This window comes from Myotis brandtii, unplaced genomic scaffold, assembly GCF_000412655.1.
Source record: "Myotis brandtii unplaced genomic scaffold, ASM41265v1 scaffold43, whole genome shotgun sequence".
NCBI classification, from domain to species: Eukaryota; Metazoa; Chordata; class Mammalia; order Chiroptera; family Vespertilionidae; genus Myotis; species Myotis brandtii.
In genome coordinates, this window is record NW_005366455.1 from 518386 (window position 1) to 540552 (window position 22167).

At 33.3% G+C, this 22167-nt stretch overlaps 1 protein-coding gene and 1 long non-coding RNA gene across 2 annotated transcripts in view; one reads left to right on the forward strand and one right to left on the reverse strand.

Moving 5' to 3' along the window:
* The window catches only part of KANSL1L (KAT8 regulatory NSL complex subunit 1-like), an 82182-nt gene that overhangs the window by 42234 nt on the left and 17781 nt on the right, over window positions 1-22167 (forward strand). The window contains exons 7-8 of the mRNA XM_014546054.1: window positions 19540-19702; window positions 20286-20393. Of these exons, the coding sequence (XP_014401540.1) occupies window positions 19540-19702; window positions 20286-20393 (271 nt within the window). The remainder of the gene's footprint in view (window positions 1-19539; window positions 19703-20285; window positions 20394-22167) is intronic.
* Window positions 18189-22167, reverse strand: part of LOC106727461 — a 20267-nt gene continuing 16288 nt past the window's right edge. Inside the window, exon 2 of the long non-coding RNA XR_001363657.1 lies at window positions 18189-18289. This is a non-coding gene — a long non-coding RNA (uncharacterized LOC106727461). The remainder of the gene's footprint in view (window positions 18290-22167) is intronic.

Sequence of the window (22167 nt, forward strand, 5' to 3'; positions counted from 1 at the left end):
ATGACATGCTTTTTTCCCCAATATATTTTTAAAGAGTATGTCAAAGGAAAGAAATTCATCTTGATGCTGTCACTTAATAATTGTTTCTATGACTACATTAAGTATTTAAAATATATTTGTATAAAAATCAAGATGCTTTATTTCATTAGTAACCAATTATAAATATGGCTTTGTAGGATTCAATTATAAATAGGAATGTGGATTCTGACAAATCGGTTTTTATTAATAGATTGATTTTTACTATTTAGTAGCAGTTATTATTAGTATGCTCCACCAGTTTGAAAATATTTGTTTCAGAATTTACAAATGGGAATATATTTTTATTTAATGATCTTATATATGAAGTCATATTTAATTTTTTTTATTTAAAGTTGCTGCAAGCAATAGGTAAATAACATTTTTGAAATTGATTTTGTAATTTTGTAGTTACAAATAGAATTGTCTATCAACAATATTTTACATGTGAATATGCCATAATATATGGACTGGAAAGAATCTGAATAATTTAGGGGATTTGCTAGATGTTATTAAAATACGTATGTGTGTATGTGTGCCTTGATAATGTAAAAATTGTATTAGAAAGGTGTGAACAAATTTAAAACTTCTAGCAAAAAAAGAAACAAGTGTAAGATTATTATTACTAGTAGACCATATAATTTACATATCCCAGTCACAGTGCTAAGAATGTTCAATACGTTGTTTTATTTAATCCTCAAACATTTAACAATGGGTTATTATTAATCCCTCCTTTGCATGCAGAAATTGAGTTTTAGGGACATTAAGTAGCTTGCCCAAGGTCACACAGCTAGTAAGCAATAAGTCTGATTTTAAGACCATGTTCTTACCCATTACATTAATAACAACAAAAATAAACCAAATCTTTTGTGTCCTAGAATCAGTAAAGACAGTATATGTTTGGGTTGGGCTTTGTCTGGTCAGAGGTACTAAGAAATGCATCATAAAAGATTGGCAAAGATAAACAGAATTTTGACAAGGTATGGGGGAGATATAGAAAGCATTTTAAATGAATAATTGGAACAGAGACAAAAAATACTGATGGAGAATAGCAAATGCCCCCACCCAAAAATTATCCTAAAATTTTATAGGTTAATATTTATTTACCTTTCTAAACTTAATAAATGTAATTTCTCTCAGGAAGTAACAACAAAAATAAACCAAATCTTTTGTGTCCTAGAAATCAGTAAAGACAGTATATGTTTGGGTTGGGCTTTGTCTGGTCAGAGGTACTAAGAAATGCATCATAAAAGATTGGCAAAGATAAACAGAATTTTGACAAGGTATGGGGGAGATATAGAAAGCATTTTAAATGAATAATTGGAACAGAGACAAAAAATACTGATGGAGAATAGCAAATGCCCCCACCCAAAAATTATCCTAAAATTTTATAGGTTAATATTTATTTACCTTTCTAAACTTAATAAATGTAATTTCTCTCAGGAAGCCTTTCTTGACATCCCCACTATGGGGTATATATTGATGTAACATCCTGTATTATTATAATACATTTTTTATTATAATCATTTATTTTTATCTTCTCATTACATTTAATTTTTTAGAGAAAAGGGATGTACATTTCTAAATATACAGGGCCTTGAACAGTAACTACCCAATAGTATATGCTCAACAAATAATTATTTAATATGAGAAAGAATTAATGTAGGGGGACATAGGAAGATATTTAAAAGGTAATGGAGAGTGAAAACTTATGAGTATGTGTGTTTATGTGCTTGTGTTGCCTAAATTTGCCTTGTGAAGGGGTCTAGAACAGTAATGTCCAATAGAACTTTCTGTAATGCTGGAAATGTTCTATAAATATTGGTGCTGTCTTATACAATAGCTATTAAATACATGTTGTTATTGAGCACATGAAATGTGGCTAGTACAACTGAGAAACTGTATTTTTAATTTTTTTTTAATTTTGATTTAAATAGCCACAGGTGCATAATAGCTACCAAATTGGATATGACAGGTCCAGACTCAAACTACCCTAATAGCAGTGAGTACATCTGGCACTAATACCATTCCCTACTGAAAGGAACCAGGAGAAATGGCTGATTTTTGTGGCTGGGTAAAAGAAGATATTAGGTGTTATCAGAAAAGACGAAGTGCTCAAAAAAAAAAAAAAAAAAGATGGGGGTATATCAAAAGAAGCCAGGAGCTAGTTTAAAGAGGCTTTCATTGGTCAAATTAGGGACTATTTGAGCATCCAAATAACTATGGATAGTAATGAAGCATTGGGAAAATAGGAGCCATTAGTCCATATTAATGAAAGAGAGTGAGAGAGATAAAAAGGGGAATGGGTGGACTTTAGCATATAGTAGAATGCTGATTAATAAATGTGGAGTGAGAAGTGAAATTAGAGAATCATTGCAGTAATCATGGTAAAGATTGATTGGGCAAGCATCATAAATGGGTGAAAAATCTGGGGTCAGGACTGAAAGGTTTGATGAGGAGCAGGATGTTTGCAAGGTTTTAACTACATGGTAGAGATCCAGATGATAACCTTGCTTGAGTGATCAAAACTAAGGATACAATATCGCTGTGTAATATTCCGGCCAGGGATACATAACCTGGATGTAATCATGAGGAAACATCAGACAAAGCCAAAACCAGAAATATGCTATTAAAAATGACAACTGGCCTGTATTCTTTAAAAAATGTCAGTGTCATGAAAGCCAAGGAAGCCTGAGGAACTGTTAGAGATTGAAAGAAAGACTAAAAATTATGATAACCAAATGAATATATGATCCAAATCAGAATGCTTTGGAGGGGAAAATTATTAGGACAATTGACAAAGCTAGACTATTGATGGTAGATTATATAAAAATACTGTATCAATGTTGAATTTCCTCATTGTGATTTGCTTTTATGTAAGAAAATATCCTTATTCTAAGAAATACACATTGAAATATGAAGGGATAAAATAGCGAAGTCATTTATTTTATATAATAAACTAGCTTCTGTGTGCCTAGAATGGAACTAGCAATTTAGCATTCTTGGAAGAATTGAAAAAAAATTTTTAAGATAATTTTCTATAGCACTTAACTCTACTAGAGCACTGGTTGAAAGAAGCTTATATAAGGGTGATGGAGAGCGGTGGGAGTCTTCGCTCTTAGGTAGCATATGGTTGCTTGATCATCACTCTCATTACAACAACAATGTATAAATTCCTCTCCCCCAATTATCATATTATTAAAGACATGAGCAGGACTTTTTAGACTATAAAATTTAGAGACTCATTAGAGAATTGAGTAGCAAATTCAGAGAGTCACAGCCAAGGTCCTCTTACCTTACTGGAGCAGAAGCCATAGTAGCCCTAAAGTAATTGGTAGAACACTTAAATGGTAATTTTTTCCACTATTTTTTTTCTTTATTGATTAAGGTATTACATATAAAAAAATAAATGGTAATTTTGATGAATTGCAGGATGCTGAATACAGACTAGCTTGAGAGTGAAAACTCCTGGAGACCACAATCTTCGGAAGCCCCCACACTTTCATGGGCTTTACTTCTAGGCAACCCACTAAGTTCTCACAGTGAAGAGCTAAGAATGATCCCTAGTGGCTCTGACATGGAAGGAAGTACCTGTATGAAACAAACCCAGAGAATTGGCCTTAACAAGGCTTACTCTTGAGGTGAAAAGATTTTATCAGAATCTTACTCCTGGAAGAAGAGCATTTCTCCCACTCCTGCCCCGGTAGCCTTTCTTTCTCAACTGATTTGGAATAGGAGTGAAAAATAAACAGTTGTTAAGGTCACAGACCACTCCAAGACTGAGATTTAATCATAGGATTATACTAGATTATGCTGCTGTGGTAGATATGCTTCCCCCCACCCAACCCCCATACACACACTTTACCACACACCAACAGTTTAATAGTGGGTTACAGCTGTAAGGCATACACTCTGAGGAGGAGGGGTTCTTAAGGAGTTCAAAAGTCAACAGGGGAGACAAAAGCAAGGACACTAAAGGAATTTGAGGCCTCTGGCACCTACCAGACATTAAAAACAGTCCCACTGTTAGCCAGATTAATATAACACCTCAGGGTCTATTTGTCTCAGTCTTATTGCTTGATACATCATAGCTTTCAACAAAAAAATTATAAGGCATGCTAGGAAAAACTTACTGAAGAAACAAATCATTAGAACCAGGCTCAATTATGACCAGGATGTTAGCATTCTCTTAACTATGATTAATATGTTAAAATCTTTAATGGAAAAAGTATAAAACATGCAAGAACAGATGGTAATGTAAGCAGAAAGATGGAAACTCTTAAGAGTCAAAAGTAAATGCTAGAATCAAAAACACTGTAACCTAAATAAAGCATGCCTTTCATGGGCTCATCAGTAGACTGGACATGGCTGAGGAAAGAATCAGCAAGCTTAGATAGGTTAATAGAAACTTTACAAACTAATATGAAAAGACAAAATGGAGGGGGAAACAACAACAAAAAACAGAACAGCACATCCAAGAATTTTGGGGTAATTTCAACTGGTGTATCAAATGTGTAATTGAAATACCAGGAGGACTAGAAGAGAATGGAGCAGAAAAACTATTTGAATTAATAGTAGCTGGGAATTGTCCAAAGTTTATAACAAGCAACAAACCACATATCTAGGAAGCAGAACATCAAGCAGGATAAATACCAAAAAATAAACACCAAGGCATAACATATTCAAACTCCAGAAGACAAGAGACAGGGAAAATCTTGAAAACAGAAATAAAAATATCTTACCTGTAATAAAAAAAGGGTAAGAATTACAGCTGTCTTCTCATAAAAATCCATGAAGGTGTGCTCTCTGGTGGCATACATACTAAAATTGTAATGGTACAGAGAAGATCAGCATGGCCTCTGCACAAGGATGACAGGCAGATGTGTGATGCGTTACTATTTTTATGCATGGTTCCAGCTGGGTACTGGGAATATCAGGGAAAACCTTGTAAAGTTTAACCACTATGTTGTACATCTGAAAGTAATACAAAGTGATATTGAATGTAAACTACAATTGATAAATAAAATTTAACTTTAAAAAGAAAGAAACCCTCAATGCAAGCCAAAAGATAGTGGAATGAAATATGGGTAGGGTTGCATTGTGTCCCCCAGAACTTATATATTGAAGTCCTAACCCCTAGTACCTCAGAATGTGAACTTATTTTAAAATAGTGTTGTTGCAGAAATAATTAGTTAAGATGAGGTGATTAGGGTGGACCCTAATTCAATATAACAGGTGTCCTTATAAAAAACAAAATTTGGGCACAGATGCATGCACATAGGGTGAATGCCGTCTGAAGATGAAGACTGAGTTATTCTTCTACAAATCAAGGTGCACCAAAGATTGGCAGCAAAAACCAGAAGTTAGGGGAGAAGCATGGGACAGATTCTTCACAGTCCTCCAAAAACCAATCTTGCTGACACCCTCATCTGACTTCTAGCCTCCAGAACTATGAAACAGTATATTTTTGTTGTGTGAACCATGCAGATGTGGTACTTTGTTATGGTCATTAGCAAACTAATACAGTGACCTTATTTGAAAATACGGTCTCGGTAGATGTAATTAAGTTAATGATCTTGAAATAAGATCATTTTAGATTTGGATGGGCCCTGAATCATGTGACTGCTGTCCTTCTAAGAGAAAGGAGAGAGATTGAGGCACAGAGACAGATAAGAAATTCATGTGAGGATGGAGATAGAGATTGGAGTTATACTACCACAAGCCAAGGAATGCCAGGAGCCACCAGAAGCTGAAATAGATGAACATTTCTCCCCTGTATACTTCCAAAGGAGTGCAGTTCTGCCAACACCTTACTTTTGGACTTCTGGCCTCCAGAACTATGAGAAATTAATTTATATGGTTTTAAGGCACTCAATTTGTGAAAATTTGTTACAGCAACCCTAGGAAACTAATACAGAGTTTCTTAGTAGGAAGTAGGGTACTGCTTTAATAAGTAACCTAAAACTGGAAGGTTACAGGTTTGTGTCCCCTCTCAGGGCACATGCAAGAATCAACCAATGAGTGCATAAATAAGTGGAACAACAAATCAATGTTTTTCTCTGTCACAAGTCAGTGTGTGTGTGTGTGTGTGTGTGTGTGTGTGTGTGTATACACATATACAGAGAGAGAAATGAGGAGGATAGACAGCAAAGGTGCTATCATCTTATAGAATACATTTGACATCATGAACGGAATGTTACTAGAAATATGAATGCTAAAAGTGCTTCTGGTAAGATTTCTGAAGGAAATGTTATTAGGACGGGGAAGAAAGGTGGTCCTTGTTATAACATGGCTGAATAATTATTCCACTTTTAAGTAGAAAATAGGACTAGTAAGCATTGAATTCTTGGATAGTTAGCTGAGGAAATTATCAAGCATAGTATGGAATTTGCACTCCTGATTTTTTCTTGCTTATAGTAAAATATGAGAAGAAATTGATAGATTCAGGAAGGAATTGTTGAGAAAAAAGGAACCAGAACTTGATAATTTGGAAAATTCTCATCCTGTTGCAAAAAATGGTAATGGCATGCTCCGGAAAGAATTCAAGGGTGTGGCTGGGCAAACTTTTGCTGGAGCGAATAGGCATGTGACTCAGGGATCAGATTAACCATCTTAGCAGAAGTCAGGCACAGAGATGGGGCTATAAGAAAACATCTAAGGAGAACCCACTTTTTTTAATGACATGGATCATCTTAACATACAGGGAGACCCGCAAAGTTTTTAAACATGTTATAACAATAGAAATATTCCAGCTTAGACAGAAAGGGATAGAGAGTGGACCAAATGAATGAAAGTTGTTGGAACTCCAAAAATTTTACAGGCAGGAAATGGACTGATGGAGCTACTCAGCTACCAACACGTACTACCCTTCAAGAAAAAGGATGCCCTCATAGTTAAAAATCCATGTTTAACTTAAGTTGGCCCTTCGCATATGCGGATTTTGATCTTTGAATAAATTTTATTTCTTACTGTGTGAACTTTTTGTCGTCTGGAGTGGCTGGAAACAAGGAACAGTCTTATTTTTGAACCAACAAGTGTTGGCTCTTATTTTCTCTAAATTCTGCTTGAAAACATTACAGATCCTTATTAAGCTCATCCTACTCCATCCACACTTTATCATAGGCAATTAAATGAAACCAGTTAGCATTTTGAACATTCTGCCTAGAAATCCCCTGAGGCAGATCTGTGAGTTTATTAGGTGTCCTTTTTATCCCCCACATTTCTACAGGCAATTGTTATTCTATTTGTTCTACCAGAACAAAAGGATGAAAGAAATAGAGGCATAAGGATTGGCGTCATTATTTAGAATCATTATTTACAGAGATTATTATCTCTTTGCTGGTCAAAATTAATAAAAAACATAAATTAGTATGTATTTTCACTTGATTTTGCCCTTTTTACAATAATCTCCAATGAGGATGTCAAATAATAACTAATATTTATTACTCAATTATCATATGCCAGGTACTATTTTAACTTACAAATACTTTATATACATTTCTTAATATTTATAACCCATTTAATATGGGAAACTGAAGCACAAAGTGGAATGAAAAGACACATATAGCACTATTTAAATAAAGCATAAATTACAGTTTTCAGTGCTAGTGCTGTCTTAACTCTACTTCTTTCATGAGCTTGAGTAAAACATGGGATCTGAATCTTTTGTGAACTGTTTCAGACTGTTTCTTCTGAAATCTCAATCCACAGCAACAATTGTTAAAACTCCATGTTGTGTCTAAAGCTATTTTAGGTGTTTTTTTTTTTTTTTTTGCTTTTTTTTCTTTAAGCACATTTTTCTAATTACATCTTTTACTGTTTGAGCCTATTCATTATAAGGACACTTTATTCTTAGAGAATCTGTTCTTTTATGCTTGGTATCATATTACTTGATTACCGCTTTTTTATTCTTATAGCATATAGCTGAATTACATCTTTTACTGTTTGAGCCTATTCATTATAAGGACACTTTATTCTTAGAGAATCTGTTCTTTTATGCTTGGTATCATATTACTTGATTACCTACAGAATAGTAATATCTTTAGATTTAGGAAAATGCATTGGCAGGCACATTTAAGATACGGACATGTTCTCCAGAATAGCATTCTAGTATAAAAGTCTTACAGTGTAAATGTGGCTAATAGCTTTCTTTAAAGTGTAATTTCATTTGCAATTACAGATTAAACAAAAGTTTCTTTGGCCATAATATGCTTCTTCAGTCCCTTCTTGAATTACATTTATAGCATTTATAACATTGTATCTTTGAGAAAATATGTTTTATGTAATTGTAAATATATAAATACCAAATCCTAAAGAGCCTACAAATTATTTTCTATGGGGAGGCAGTGCATTTTAGTGGTTTATGCATGAATTCTGGAAAACACATTATTTAGATAAAATCTTAGTTCTACTTCGTAATAGTGTGTAGTATTGTGAAAATCACTTACTGCCTTGTTTTTCTCATCCATAAAAGTAGGGCTGCCTTCATGTGGCTACAGTGTGCTGGAGCTGGAAGAAGTTCCCTCACCTGCTCTCCCAGCAGGTAGTGTTGGCTGTTGGCCGAGGAGACTTAGTTCTCTTCCTGTGACATCTCATCCTGCAATAGCTAGCTAGAATGGCCTTATTACATGCCCTTTGGGACAGTGCTTCACGATGGCCAGGAGGAAGCTGCAAGTCTCTCAAGGACTAGGCCCTGGATCTCAGTAACATCATTTCTGCTGCATTGTGTAGGTCAAAGCACGTCACGTGGCCAGCCCAGGTTCAAGGGGATGGAGAAATAGACTCCACCGATAGAAGGTGGTTGCAGCAAAGGGGAATACATACTACAGGGATGGGAGGAATTTGTCACCATTAAGCTGTCTTTCACTTGGGGTCTGTATTGAGGGCTAGGTAACCCCAATTGAAGACATCAGCTGAATCAAGCAATAAAGAGAAAAAATAGGTCTACCTTATAGGGTTGTGTTGATATTAATAAGATCACACATTAATAAGAAAAAATAGGTCTACTTTATAGAGTTGTGTTGATATTAATAAGAAATGTACCTAGCCCAATGTCTGGCATATAACTCCTCATCAAATGTGAATGACAACAACGATGATAATGGTACAATGATTATGAGAGCACTGAGGAATTGAGTCAATGATGGTTGTGGTGTGGGAGGTGATATGATCAATATATTTGAAAGATTGACTTAGTTCCTTTTAATAGGGCAACATGCTCAGGGAAGAGAATGGAAAACAGATCAATTAGGAGGCTACTACAGTAGTCCGGATGTAAGGTTATAAAGAGTGAATGAAATGGACAGATATATAAAAAAAAAAAAAACATTTCAAAGAAGAAATGACTAGTCTTTTTAACTGACTCAATATGATTAAAGAAAAAATTTAAAGAGGAGAGGACGAAGAGGCACAGCAAATTATGATATTGGTTAGTCCACTTTGTAAAATGCCCAAGTCAAGTCTTAATGGTAATTAATAATTACATTATTTAGGGATTACCTAGCAGTAGAACATGAGCCAAATCTGGCTCTCAGTGTCATCTGATTCATAATTCTGTAAACTCATTGTGAAGTGGATGAGTATAACACATGTTTCAGAACCTAAATAAACAAACCTTAAATCATTGCTTTAAACTTGTGTGGTCCTTGATTATTTTTTTATAGCCCATGCTCCTTTATATTGTGTATAAAGGAGAAATATTTGAAAGAATAACAAATATTCCCCATCCTTCTTACCTACTGAAACTGATTGGTAGTAGCTGTTGGCTACCTGAAGCTCTGCTTGAGAAAGATGTTGGTATCTGGGTTTGGGGGAGGGCTATGATTAATTATTAATGTTTGCCATAAATGAGGAAGGACTAATAACAGACATGCTATATTATTTGCTATTCCTGTACTAAGGTGTCACATCAACATTAACATGTTAAAATGACATTTACTTTCTCTGTTACTTAGAAAGTAATTTATAAATACATAAATGAGTGCAGTGATTTATAGATCACTTGCATATGCAATGCAGGAGTTGCTTAGAAAATAGGAATAATATATTTTTAGTGTCTTAAAGATCTTAGGGAACACTTTGTAAAGAATATGATTATCTAATTACTATAGTGTACACCTGAAACTAATATTGAATGTAAACTGTATTTGAAAAATACTAAAATTTAAAAAAAGTCTGAGGGAAACTAAGCCAGTACTAGTTTGAATACTGCTTAATATTTTTCTAAAACCATTTGTTAAAGTTAATAATAAAAAAATAGAACACCTAAATAGTTCATAACCATTTAAAAAAATTGAATCTATATTTAAATTCTCACAAGAAAACTTGAGATTCAGATGACTTAACTGAATTGAACAATGAATCCCACTGAGTAATCTCAAGGAAAATATAGTTCAATCCTATGCAAACTTGAAGAAAAGAAATTGAGTCTAGCATACTCTTTATATAAACAGGGATATTTTTCAAAAGGAAACTTTTAGGTTGTCTCTGTTCTTTACCAGATGCCAAAATTCTAAACAAAATGGTAACAACTAAACCCAGCAATATATAAAAAAACAACAACACATGAAATTTGGCAAAGTCGGTTTCATACCAGGGATGCATGATTGGTTTAACATTGAAAAATAAGTTAGTTTACTACTTAGGTAAAAGTGAGTATGTAGATAAGATAAATTAATTGATTATCTCTAAATAGTACAGAAAACACAATTTGATAATACTGTCTTTTCATGATAAAAACTCTGGAATTGAAAGTAACTTTTTTCTCCCACTCTGGCAACAAGTATAGTATGAATTTGTTCATCCTTATATGCACCAAACTCCTCTACTGTACTGGATGTAGGGGACTCAGGGATGAGGAACTCAGCCCCTTCCTTCCAGGAATATGAATGACACCCAAGTGAGTGTCTAGCTTGCTGGGGTGAAACCATTCAACTACTGATTTTAAATAGTAATTTTTTAGGAACTCCTCAAATATTTGGAAAATAAACGCATGAATGAACTTTGACTTAAGAAAACATTTGTCCCCCCCACCCCCATCCTTCCTCCTCTTTGGCAAATAACATCTTGTTCTCTATATCTATTGGTCTGTTTTTGTTTTACTTATTCATTTGTTGTTGTTTTTTAGATTTCACATATAAGTGAAATAATATGGTATTTGTCTTTCTTTGTCTGACTTACTTTACTTAGCATAATACCCTCTTAGGCCAGTCTATGCTGTCATAGAGCATAAGATTTCATCCTTGTTCATGGCTGAGTAATATTCCATTATATATATGTATTATACCTTCTTTATTCATCTATTAGTGGACACTTAGGTTGTTTCCATGTCTTGGCTATTGTTAAGTAATCTTTCAATGAACATAGGGGTACATATATCTTTTTGAATTAGTGTCTTTATTTTCTTTGGATAAATACCCAGATGTGGAATTTCTATATCATATGGCAGTTCTATTTTTAATTTTAGGAGGAATCTCCATACTATTTTACATAATGGCTACACCAATTTACATATATAACCCTTATGTTTCTTTTATTGCTGAATCCAACTTGCTAATATTTTATTGAGAATTTTTTACATATATGTTCATTATGGATATTGGCCTGTAAATTTTTTTTTATAATGTCTTTGTCTGGTTTTCATATCAGGTTAATGCTGGCTTCAGGTAATGAGTTTGAAAGTGTTTGTTTTTTTGTCTTCAGTCTTTTTTGAAATATTTTATGAAGGTGTTCTTTAAGTGTTCGGTAGAATTCACCTATGAAGCTGTCTGGCCCTGGACTTTTATTTGTTGGGAGTTTTATTACTGCTTCAATTTCATTGCTAATAATTTGTTTAGGTTTTCTTTTTTTTTTCCTGGCTCAGTCTTAGAAGGTTATATGTATCTAGAAATTTATCTTTTTCTTCCTAGATTTTTGAATTTGTTGGCATATGATTATAGTTTTCTTTAATTATTATATTTCTGTGATGTTGGTTGTAACTTCTCTTTCATTTATTTTGGCTCTCTTTTTCTTGATGAGTTTCACCAAAGGTTTGTCAATTTAACAATTTAGTTTCATTGATCTTTTCTATTGTTGTTGTTTTTTTTAATCCTCACCCGGGGATATGTTTTTTATTGATATTTTTTAGAGAGAGGGAAAGGAAGAGAGAGAGGAACATCAATTGGTTTGCCTCCTGTGTGTGCTCCGACTGGGTATTGAACTACACTCCTACTAACTGAGCCACTGGGACAGGGCTATTGTTTTTTAATTTGGAATTTTTCTTGTTTCCTGAGGTAGTCCTGTATAGCTATGAACCTCCCTCAAAGAACTACTTTTCCTGCATTGAAAGAAAAGTAACTTTGTTAATCTGATTTTTTAAAGGGTATCTACAAAAGTGTATGTTAAACATCACATTTAATGGTGAACTCTGAAGGCTTTTCCTTTCAGGTTGGGAGTGACACAGGATTCCCACTGTGGTCATTTGTATTCCACCATTTACTGCAAGGAAATCCAGCACAGTTGGACAAACAATAAAAGATGTATAGTTTATAATGGAAGCATCAAAATGGTCATTTTTAGGTTGTATTTTGTAGAAAATCCAAGATAATAAACACATGAATTATTTGAATTCATAATCAGTTTATAAAATTATTTTCCAGAAAAAAGTATAATTAATTTTTAAAGATACAATTAACAATATTTTCAAAAGTTATGAAGTACTTTGTATTATGAGGTGTACAAATCTGTTACAGAAATAAGACTTGATTGAGAGGAATTAAAGAACATCTAGATAAGTGGTACATATATTCATAAATGGGAATGCTATAATGCAAGAAGTCAATTCTTTTCATATTGACTCATAGCTTTAATACATTGCCTATTAAAATCTCAAAAAGTGGTTTTGTGTATTTGTGTAGTGGGGTTTTTGGTTTGTTTTGGAATGTGACAAATTCTTTAAAAATTTTATATGGCAATACAAAAGTTTAAATGTAGTTGTGACAATGTCAAGGAATATATTGGGAGGACTTGTTCTACCAGATTTTAAAGCTATAGGAGGTAAGACAATGTGGTATTGGTGCAGGGCTAGAGGAATAATCAGTGAAAGCTTAGAGAGCTCAGATACAGACCCAGTATATAATGGACACTTGGTTTAAGACAGATGGTAGTACAGAGCAGTCAGGAAAGGATACTCTTAATTTAATAGTGATAGTAAAATTGGTTATTCATATGGGAAAAAATACAATAGAATCTCTATCCCTTGCCATGTACAATATTCATCCAGAGGTGAATTATAGAATTAAATATAAAAGGAAACATTAAAAGGCATTTTAAAAGGTACCTCAGAATATATGATGATCTCAAAGTAGGAAAATATTTTAATAAACCATAAAGCTATGAAATTAACTACATTAAAATGAAGAATTTCTGTTCAAGTCAGTGAAGCATAAGCAGCTACACGGGCAAAGGTATTTGCCACACACATAACCAACATAGAACTCAGTCATAATATGAAGAATTACTAAAACAGAAAAATGTCAACCAGTTTAAAATGAGCAAAAGATTTGAACATGCCACGTTCATAAAAAAAAGACTGTGTCCATCCAACAAATATAAAGAAGTGGCCACCTCCTTGGTTATTTGAAAAACTTAAGATTAAAAGAACAAGATACCATCTTACACCCACTAGATTAGAAAATTATTAAAAATAAAATATCAAGTATTGGTGTGGATGTAGAGCAGTGGTAACACAGTGCTGGTGGGAGAGTTATTGCCAAGCATGTTGGTAAATAGTTTGGTATTTTCTAGTAAAGTTGAAGATAAACATACTTGTAGTTTAAGAGTATGCTTTTAGAATGATGCCCTAGAACAGTGTGTGACTTTGTGTATCAGCAGGACATGTATATTAATGTTCAGGGAAGCACTGTTTATAATAGCTTCAAACTGTAAATAATCCAGTTTGAATTATTCATATAACTATAATTATATGAACTTATAATATATTCATATAATAAAATTGTATGAATGTATACAGAAACATGCAACAACATGGATAAATTCCATTTACAGGCATACCTTGTTTTGTGCTGCACTTTATTTCATTTCACAGGTGTTGCATTTTTTTAACAAATTGAAGGTAAGGCCCTCCAACAGCAAAGAAATTAAAAAATAGGACTTACTGAAGATGGTTAGCATGTTTAGCAATAAAGTATTTTTTAATTAAGGTATATACATTTTTTTCTTTTGTAGACATAGTGCTATTGTATACTTAGTAGACTACAGTATAGTGTAAATGTAACTTTTACATGCACTGGAAAATAAAAATACTTGTGTGACTCAGTTTATTGTGATACTTGCCTTATTGCAGTGGTCTGGAACTGAACCCACAATATTTCCCAGGTATGCCTGTATATCCCTCCAAAATTTAAAAACACTTACTCAAACAAGTACATATACACACATGTTCATAACATCACTATCCACAATAACCAAAAGGTGGAAATAGTCTAAATGTTAATCATTAATTTGTAAGCAAATAGTGGTATATACATACATTGGAATATTATTCAGCCATAAAAGAATGAAGTACTAATACATGTTACAGCCTGGATGAACCTCAAAGACATTGTGCTAAGTGAAAAAGGTCAGACATAGAAGGTCACATATTGTATAATTCCATTTATAAGAAATATTCAGAATAGATGAATCCATAATGAGAGATTGGTGGTTGCCAGGGGCTGGGGATATGAGGTAGTAGGAAGAAATTGCTTATTGGGTAAGGAGTTTTACTTTGGAGTGATAAAAACATTTTTTGAACTAGATAGACATGATGGTTACACAACATTGTAAATTGACTAAAGGTCACTGGATTAACTTTAAAGTGGTTAATTTTATGTAACGTGAATTTCACCTCAGTTACTTTTTAAATGTGAATTGATATATGATATAAAATAATTGCAACATTTCTTGTAAAAGCAAAAACTATAAATAACCCAAATGTTCATCAATAGGAACTGGTTGAATACATTTGAGCATCCATACACTGGAATCTATAAAAAAGAATTAGGGAGCTCTATACAAACTAATGTGAAAAGGTGTGTAAGATGTATCATTTACTAGGGAAAAAAGCCAAGACATGGAACAGTTCATGTTACTATTTATGTTAAAATATGGGGGCAAATTTCACACATACTACTGAGTAGTGGAATTGGGGTGTCATATGGTAATTCTGTTTAACTTTTTTGAGGAATCACTAAACTGTTTTCCACACCAGTTAAATATTTTAAATTCCCATCAGCAGTGTATGAGGTTCCCAAAATTTCTATAACACTTGTTATTCCTTAGCAACACTTGTTATTTCCTGGGCTTTTATTTTTGTAGACATCCTAGTGGGTGTGATGTGGTACCACATTGTGGTTTTGATTTGCATTTCCCTAATGACCCTTGATACTAAGCATATTTTCATGTGCTTGTTGGCCATTTGTATATCTTGTTTGGAGAAAAGTCTGTTTAAGTCCTTTGCTTATTTTTTCTTTGCTTATTTTTTAATTGGGTTGTTTGCCTTTTATTGAGATGAGTTCTTTATATATTCTTGATATGTAGAAAAACCCATTCCTTTAGGTTTTCTTTTTAGATTCTGATGTTTTTAATGCACAAGTTTTTAATTTTGATGAAGTCCAATTGTCGATTATTTTGTGTGTGTGTGTGTGCTTTTGGTGTCATAACTAAGACTCCATTGCTTAATTCAAGATAGTGAAGATTTGCCTCTGTTTTCTACTAAGATATGTATGGCTGTAAGCTCTTATACTTAAGTCGCTGATTCATTTTGAGTTAATTTTTATGTATGGTGTTAGGTAAGAGTTCAACTTCATTTTTCTGTTTCCTAATTGTGAATATCCAGTTGTCCCAGCACCATTTGTTAAGACTATTTTCCCTCATTGAATGGTCCTGGCACGACTGTTATCAATATTTATAAAAGGAAACATTTAAGTCAAGAAGGTCTCTTGATCAAAAAGTACGACAAAGAAAGTGAAAAGAAGCTCAGCCAGGGAGTGACATACAGAACACAAAATGATTTGTAACTTTCCAGAGTGTGTAAAGTGAACTTAAAAATCAATAAGTAAAAGACATCCCAATAAAAAAAATCATCAAAACATGTATTTCCCCAAAGGAAAAGTGAATGGCCAACTATAGGTCTGAAAGGGTGCTCAACTCTAATAGTAAACGGCAATGCAGATTTTAACCATGAGATACTATTTGCATGCTCTGAGATTGGCAGAAATAAGACTTATGTTGGCATAAATCTGAAGCAGTGGGAACTAAGATCTGCTCTGTTGGAGTGTCAGTTACAACTACTTTGTAAAAAAAAAATTATCTAGTCAAGTTGATTGTGTGCGTTCATGTATTTGTATAACCTAGTAATTCCATGTCTATCAGTGTACTCCAAAGAAATTCTTACACCCACGTGTCAGGACACAAACACAGGAGTGGACAAACGTAGGCTTATGGTTGTGGCTATGCAAGTAATTAATATTTATTTATTATTGTATTATTTACATATAAACTGTAGACCTACTTTTGCCCATCCCTGTAATAATGATATTCACACTAGTGTTCTCCATAATAATAAAAAAAACTAGAAACAATGTAGGTATTTATAAACAGAATGAGAATTGAATACACATAATTTTGAGGAATAAAGCAGGAAAATATAATTAACATTCTGTCTATATACATTTTAAACCATAGGTTTAAGTAGTAAATTATATAGGATTACATAGACTTATTTAGAAAAGCTATAAAGAAAATCAAAGAAGTGATAAAATTCAAGATAGCAGTTACTCCTGGAAGTGGAAAGAAAAAAATATGATTAAGGAGGCACACTGTATTAGTGAAAGATACAGGTTTAGCTGCATTTGACAAAACCCCACATAGTGACATAAACAAGATACAAGTTTATTTCTTTGTCTTGTAACAGATTGAAAATGTTCTAGACATGACAGCCATGCTAATCCTGTGGTTACCTAGGAGCCAGGCTCTCCTGCCTATTTGATGTTTTGAGCATTACCCTCCTCCACATGGTTACAGTGGCTCCCACCACAGCTCTGTTACAAGTAGCAAGGGGAGAATGACATCACTTCCTGAACTGCACGTGACTTCTCTTCATGGTCTTCTGGCTAGAATTTAGTAATTTTTAGGTGCAAGGAAGCTTAGCAAATGTGCCCAGCAAAATATCAGGAGTTTTGAACAGGGTGACAGCGCATTTATCAGGAGGAAAGTAGCAATCTCTTTTACAGGCTTGTGTGGGTGGTGTAAGAGGCAAAAGGCATCAAGGTTATTGATACTGTTCTATTTCTTAAAGTAGGATGGTGAGTATAGGGATTTTTTAAAAGTTATTTAATGCCTTTCCTATTTTCTTTTGCATATATGAAATGTTTCATTGTTAAAGTTAAAAAATTTAGTGGATATTTTTCAGGATTTTACTTGAATTTTATGCAGCATATGGTATTGTTGATCACATCCTCTAGACATTTGCATTTTTATTGGCGAGAATCTCCTGGTTTTTCTCTTATTTCTCCATCTATTCCTTTTCAGCCTCCTGGGCTTCACTTTCTCTGCAGGGGGAAAAAAAGGCCTTTTCCTAGATGCCCCTCACTTGTCTCCATAATTATTTAGGATAGTTTCAAATTGGCTAATGGGTTTCCTGGATTTGGAAAAAATTCAAGAGAAAACTAATTATATGGTAAATATTCAGATTTTATTAATTTTTATTTATAATGCTCTAGCCATATATGGAAAAAGGGAGGTTAGCACATTTTTTCTTTGTAATTTCAAATAAATGTTCCTTATACCTTTCTAAGCTACATCATAAAAGAGCAAATAATTTTAATTAATCAAAAGTACAAATGCATCTTGTAAGGCTAGAAACAGCAACTGTTCCCATAAGTTTATACATATTATATAATTAGAATAATTCTTGGAAATGACTCACCTTCTTATTCATGTATCCACATGTATCCAATGTACTAGACCACCCAGAAAAATGATTGCATTTCCTAGCCTCCCTTGCAGGTAGGTGTGACTATCTGATTTAAGTCATGGCCAAATGGAATGTAAACAGAAGTCATTATGTAATACATTTTAGCATATATTAACAGGTACTGATTTTCTCCAATGAAATAGTCTCAGACATACACACATTTGAAGTTTTATTCACTTCAAATATTTTTTAATCAAATAGGATAAAATGCAGTTGGTCAGCATTCAAGTTTCAACCATAGGTCAGGGATGGTGTCAGGTTCTGGGAATACAAAATTAAATATTACAGTCTCACTTTCATGGAGTTAATGGTCCAGGGGAAATCTAGCTGATTGCTATGGTAGGATATGCCCAGTTGCTGTGGGAACACAAGAGAAAATGTCAGTGGGCCAGGAAGTTCAAACTCAAGAAAGTTCAAACCTAATAAAAAATGTTTTAAAATAGCATCTAAGGGTCTCAGTTATTATAAGCATTTTAAATATCAGTTACTTGAAAAACAAAATGAGCCCTAATGTTATTGTCAAAAATATAGGTAAGAGTGAGGAAAGGAACACAAGTGACCTTTATTAATTTTTACAATATTTTCTCTATTTTATAGATTTTCCCCATTGGTTATATAGTAATTTTATAACCATAAAAATAATTTTAAAATTCAGGATTTAACCCAAATATGTCCAGGATGGGGCAAAAGTATGTTTATAGTTGTTCATATGGGAAATATAATAATAAATAATAATACAAGAATAAACTATTTTGTATACTCAAAACTATAAACTTATTTTTGCCCCATCCTATATTTCTTAATGTAGCAACATAACTTTTTTGATTTAGTAACATGGTTTTCTTGAGATTCCTGGACTCAACTCGTTATCTCAAGAAACTGAAATTCTTGTAACATATTGCATGTTTCCCGCATATCTTTTTAAGTGTTTTATTTTAAATAAATTTTACTTAAACATGTAAAATACTCTTAGTACTTCACTGTCTTGCCAGTGTAAATATTGTCTGTTACTAGAATTTAAGGCAGAGACTCCAGTTTCATTCATTAGTTGTAATGGTTGCAAGGAGGAAGCATATACTCAGTTCTTAATCTTAATATAGTCCCTGCTCACCATCAGAATTCTTCCTGTAAATGGATTGTAACCATTTTCTTTTCACCCAGTTTCTCAAACTCATTTCTGAGATTTTATAAGATGGAAGAAAGACCCATTTTTCATAGACAATGCTCTTTCTTCATTTTGAAAAACTGAAAATGGACTAGTCAAATCTCATCACATTCATGGCCTTAAGTAATTTCTCTCACTCTACGTCATTTTAAAGGTCTTTCTCCCAATAAAGTCAATAAACAGGGAAAAAAACAAACACAAATAAAGGTCTTTCTCCATGGTGACTTATGCCAGGACTTCTTCCTCTGTTACTCAGATACTCGATTATAACTGTTATGTTCTCTCTGGTTCAGTTTTCAAGAAAAAAAAAAAATGAAGTCTTTAAATTATTTTTTTCCCCTTGCAGACTTTGCCTTCAAAAGAAACATTTTTAAATACTGCACAAATGCCTTGCCTGCAGTCAGCTTCAACTTGGAGTAGCTGTGAACACAATTCAAAGTCTCAAATATTAAGCGAACATGTATCAGAGTTAGACTCTTCTTTCCATTCTGTTCTGTCATTGCCATCAGGTAAGCCTCTTTATAACGAAATTTCTGAGTAACTGAATATTTTCTATGGAAAAATCTAACCCTATAAATAAAATGAATCTATAAAAGGAATCAATAGGTTTTAATCTCTGTAAAAGATTCATTTTGTGATTCATAATACTAGTAAACTAAGTAATGTAAAAGTTGACTTCTTCATAAAAGATTGCATCTGATTTATAGTGGTTTTTCCTTCAAGTAATGAAATGCAGAGGTTGTGGGGGTGGAGTGGAATGATCTTAAAAAGAATCAGTCAGGTTTGGCTGTGTTTTATTAAAGACTTTCAGATACATTTGTTCTCATCTGTGAATATTTATAATTTTGTTCATTTTATGTCCTATTTTAGTTGTTCATCATTAGCATTTGTTTAAGACATATAACCAGTAATTCCACAATACTACTAATTTGTTTTGAATGAGTATTCTGCTACTTCTGAAAGTTGTGACTTTTTAAACCTTTGCTTATTTTTCTAAGGCTTTGTGCTAGTCATAGAAAGAAAGCAATTTTACTGAACCTGTATGAGTGATGTTCACTAAAAATAGTTTTTTTAAAAACGTTATTTTTCCAGATGTGCCTCTTCATTTTCACTTTGAAACATTGTTGAAAACGACTGAAATAAAAGGAGATCTTGCTGAAAATAAATTTCTAGGAGACTGTATCATATCTCCATCCCCTGGTATGTTACTTACAAATCTTGTACTTTCTATATATCTTTTATATCTCTCATATGCTTATTACTTTTGCTTTCAATGGAAATAAAATTTAACAAAGGAATAAATATAAATTCTTAATTTTTAATATTTACTTTTCACAAATTAGACACACACATACACACAAGAAAATACATGGGAGTAATCCTAACAAGAAATGTGGTACTTATTGAAAGAAAATTATGAAATATTATTGATAAATATTAAAGGGAATTTAAATAAATATGGACAAATAGCATTCCTGGATAGTAAGATTAAAGAGGATATCATATCAGTTCTCCCTGTTGGTTTAAATGTTTAATGCAATGTAACTTGGAGTTCTAATACAAATTGTTTAACTTAACCAAATAACTGTGAAGCCCATTGGGAAAAATAAATGAGGAAATAGAAAAGGAATTGCTGGAAAAGGATTGAGAAAGTCTGGCACAACCACATACGGAAATATGTCAGAAACCTGTAATAGTTTAGATTCTATTTGGCTTACATTTAGGGAAGTAGATCCATGAAGCCACCTAACAGCTCATACTTTATTATATGAGAAGAGAAAATGGAGACCTATTCATTGAAGAGTATTGTTAGTCTTTTGGGAAAAACTTTGCACAATCATTTCACCCCATGTATCAGAATAAATTCTAGCTGGTTCAAGAATTTTAAATAAATAAAAGTATAAAACTTGGAAAATTAGAATGAAATGTTGTAAGTACTCTGAATGGGGGTGATTGTCTATGCTTGCAAGTAATCAGAAAAAAAATCAGTATGTTTTTAGTATCTGCAAAGCTAAAATCTCAATATCAAAAAGTCATATAAAATGTTTTACTTCTAAAAGAAATTTATTTCCAGGGGAAATAACCATTTACTTCAAAAAGTCAAGAACCAACTGAATGCCTGTTGGAATTGAAGTTTTGAAGGTAGTAGATTTTAAAATAAATTTCTAAAACCTGGTAGCTTTTACAAATACCAGTAATAATGAGTCAGGCTATGTAAAGGAATTTTATCCTAGACACACTGACAATGAAAATATAACACTTCTAGGATTAAACTTAACAAGGACCTCCTGAGGAAACCATCAAGAGTTTACTGAGGAACATGAGTACGTTCCTATTATGAAGAGAAATACCCCATTCCTGTCAAGACAGTTTTAACTTAAGATGTCATTTTCCCCCCAAATCAATTTATATGTAGTTCTAAACAGAATTACAGAGGTATTCTTCTTTTGAAAGTTTTTCTGAAGTTTATCTCAGAGAGAAAATATTGAATAGCCAGTAAAAATTTTAAAAGATTAATAAGGAGGTGTTAGATAACAAAATGTATTATCCTATCTAATAAAAGACAAAAAGGGTAATTAACCGTACCTCCGCTACGCTTCCCATTGGCTAATCAGCGAGATATGCAAATTAACTGCCAACAAAGATGGCGGCTGGCAGCCATGCAGCTGAAGCGAGCAGGAGGCTTGCTTGCTCCAGTGATGGAGGAAGCCAAGGTTTCCCGCCTGCTGCGGCCTGGCTCTAAGCTCCAAAAGCAACAAAGTTTCAATTATAGAAGCTAAACAAACCCCAGATACCTGCTTGCAGCAGGCCGTGGCCTCAGAGCTGGGAACGCCAGTGAAGGCAACAGAGTTTCAAGTATAGAAGGTAAATAAATCCCAGAATAAAAAAAATAAAAAAAGGAGAGGCTGGGAGCTTCAGTCGCAGGCCAGTCTGAAAACGGCCCTCAGCCCCTCACCCAGACTGGCCAGGCACC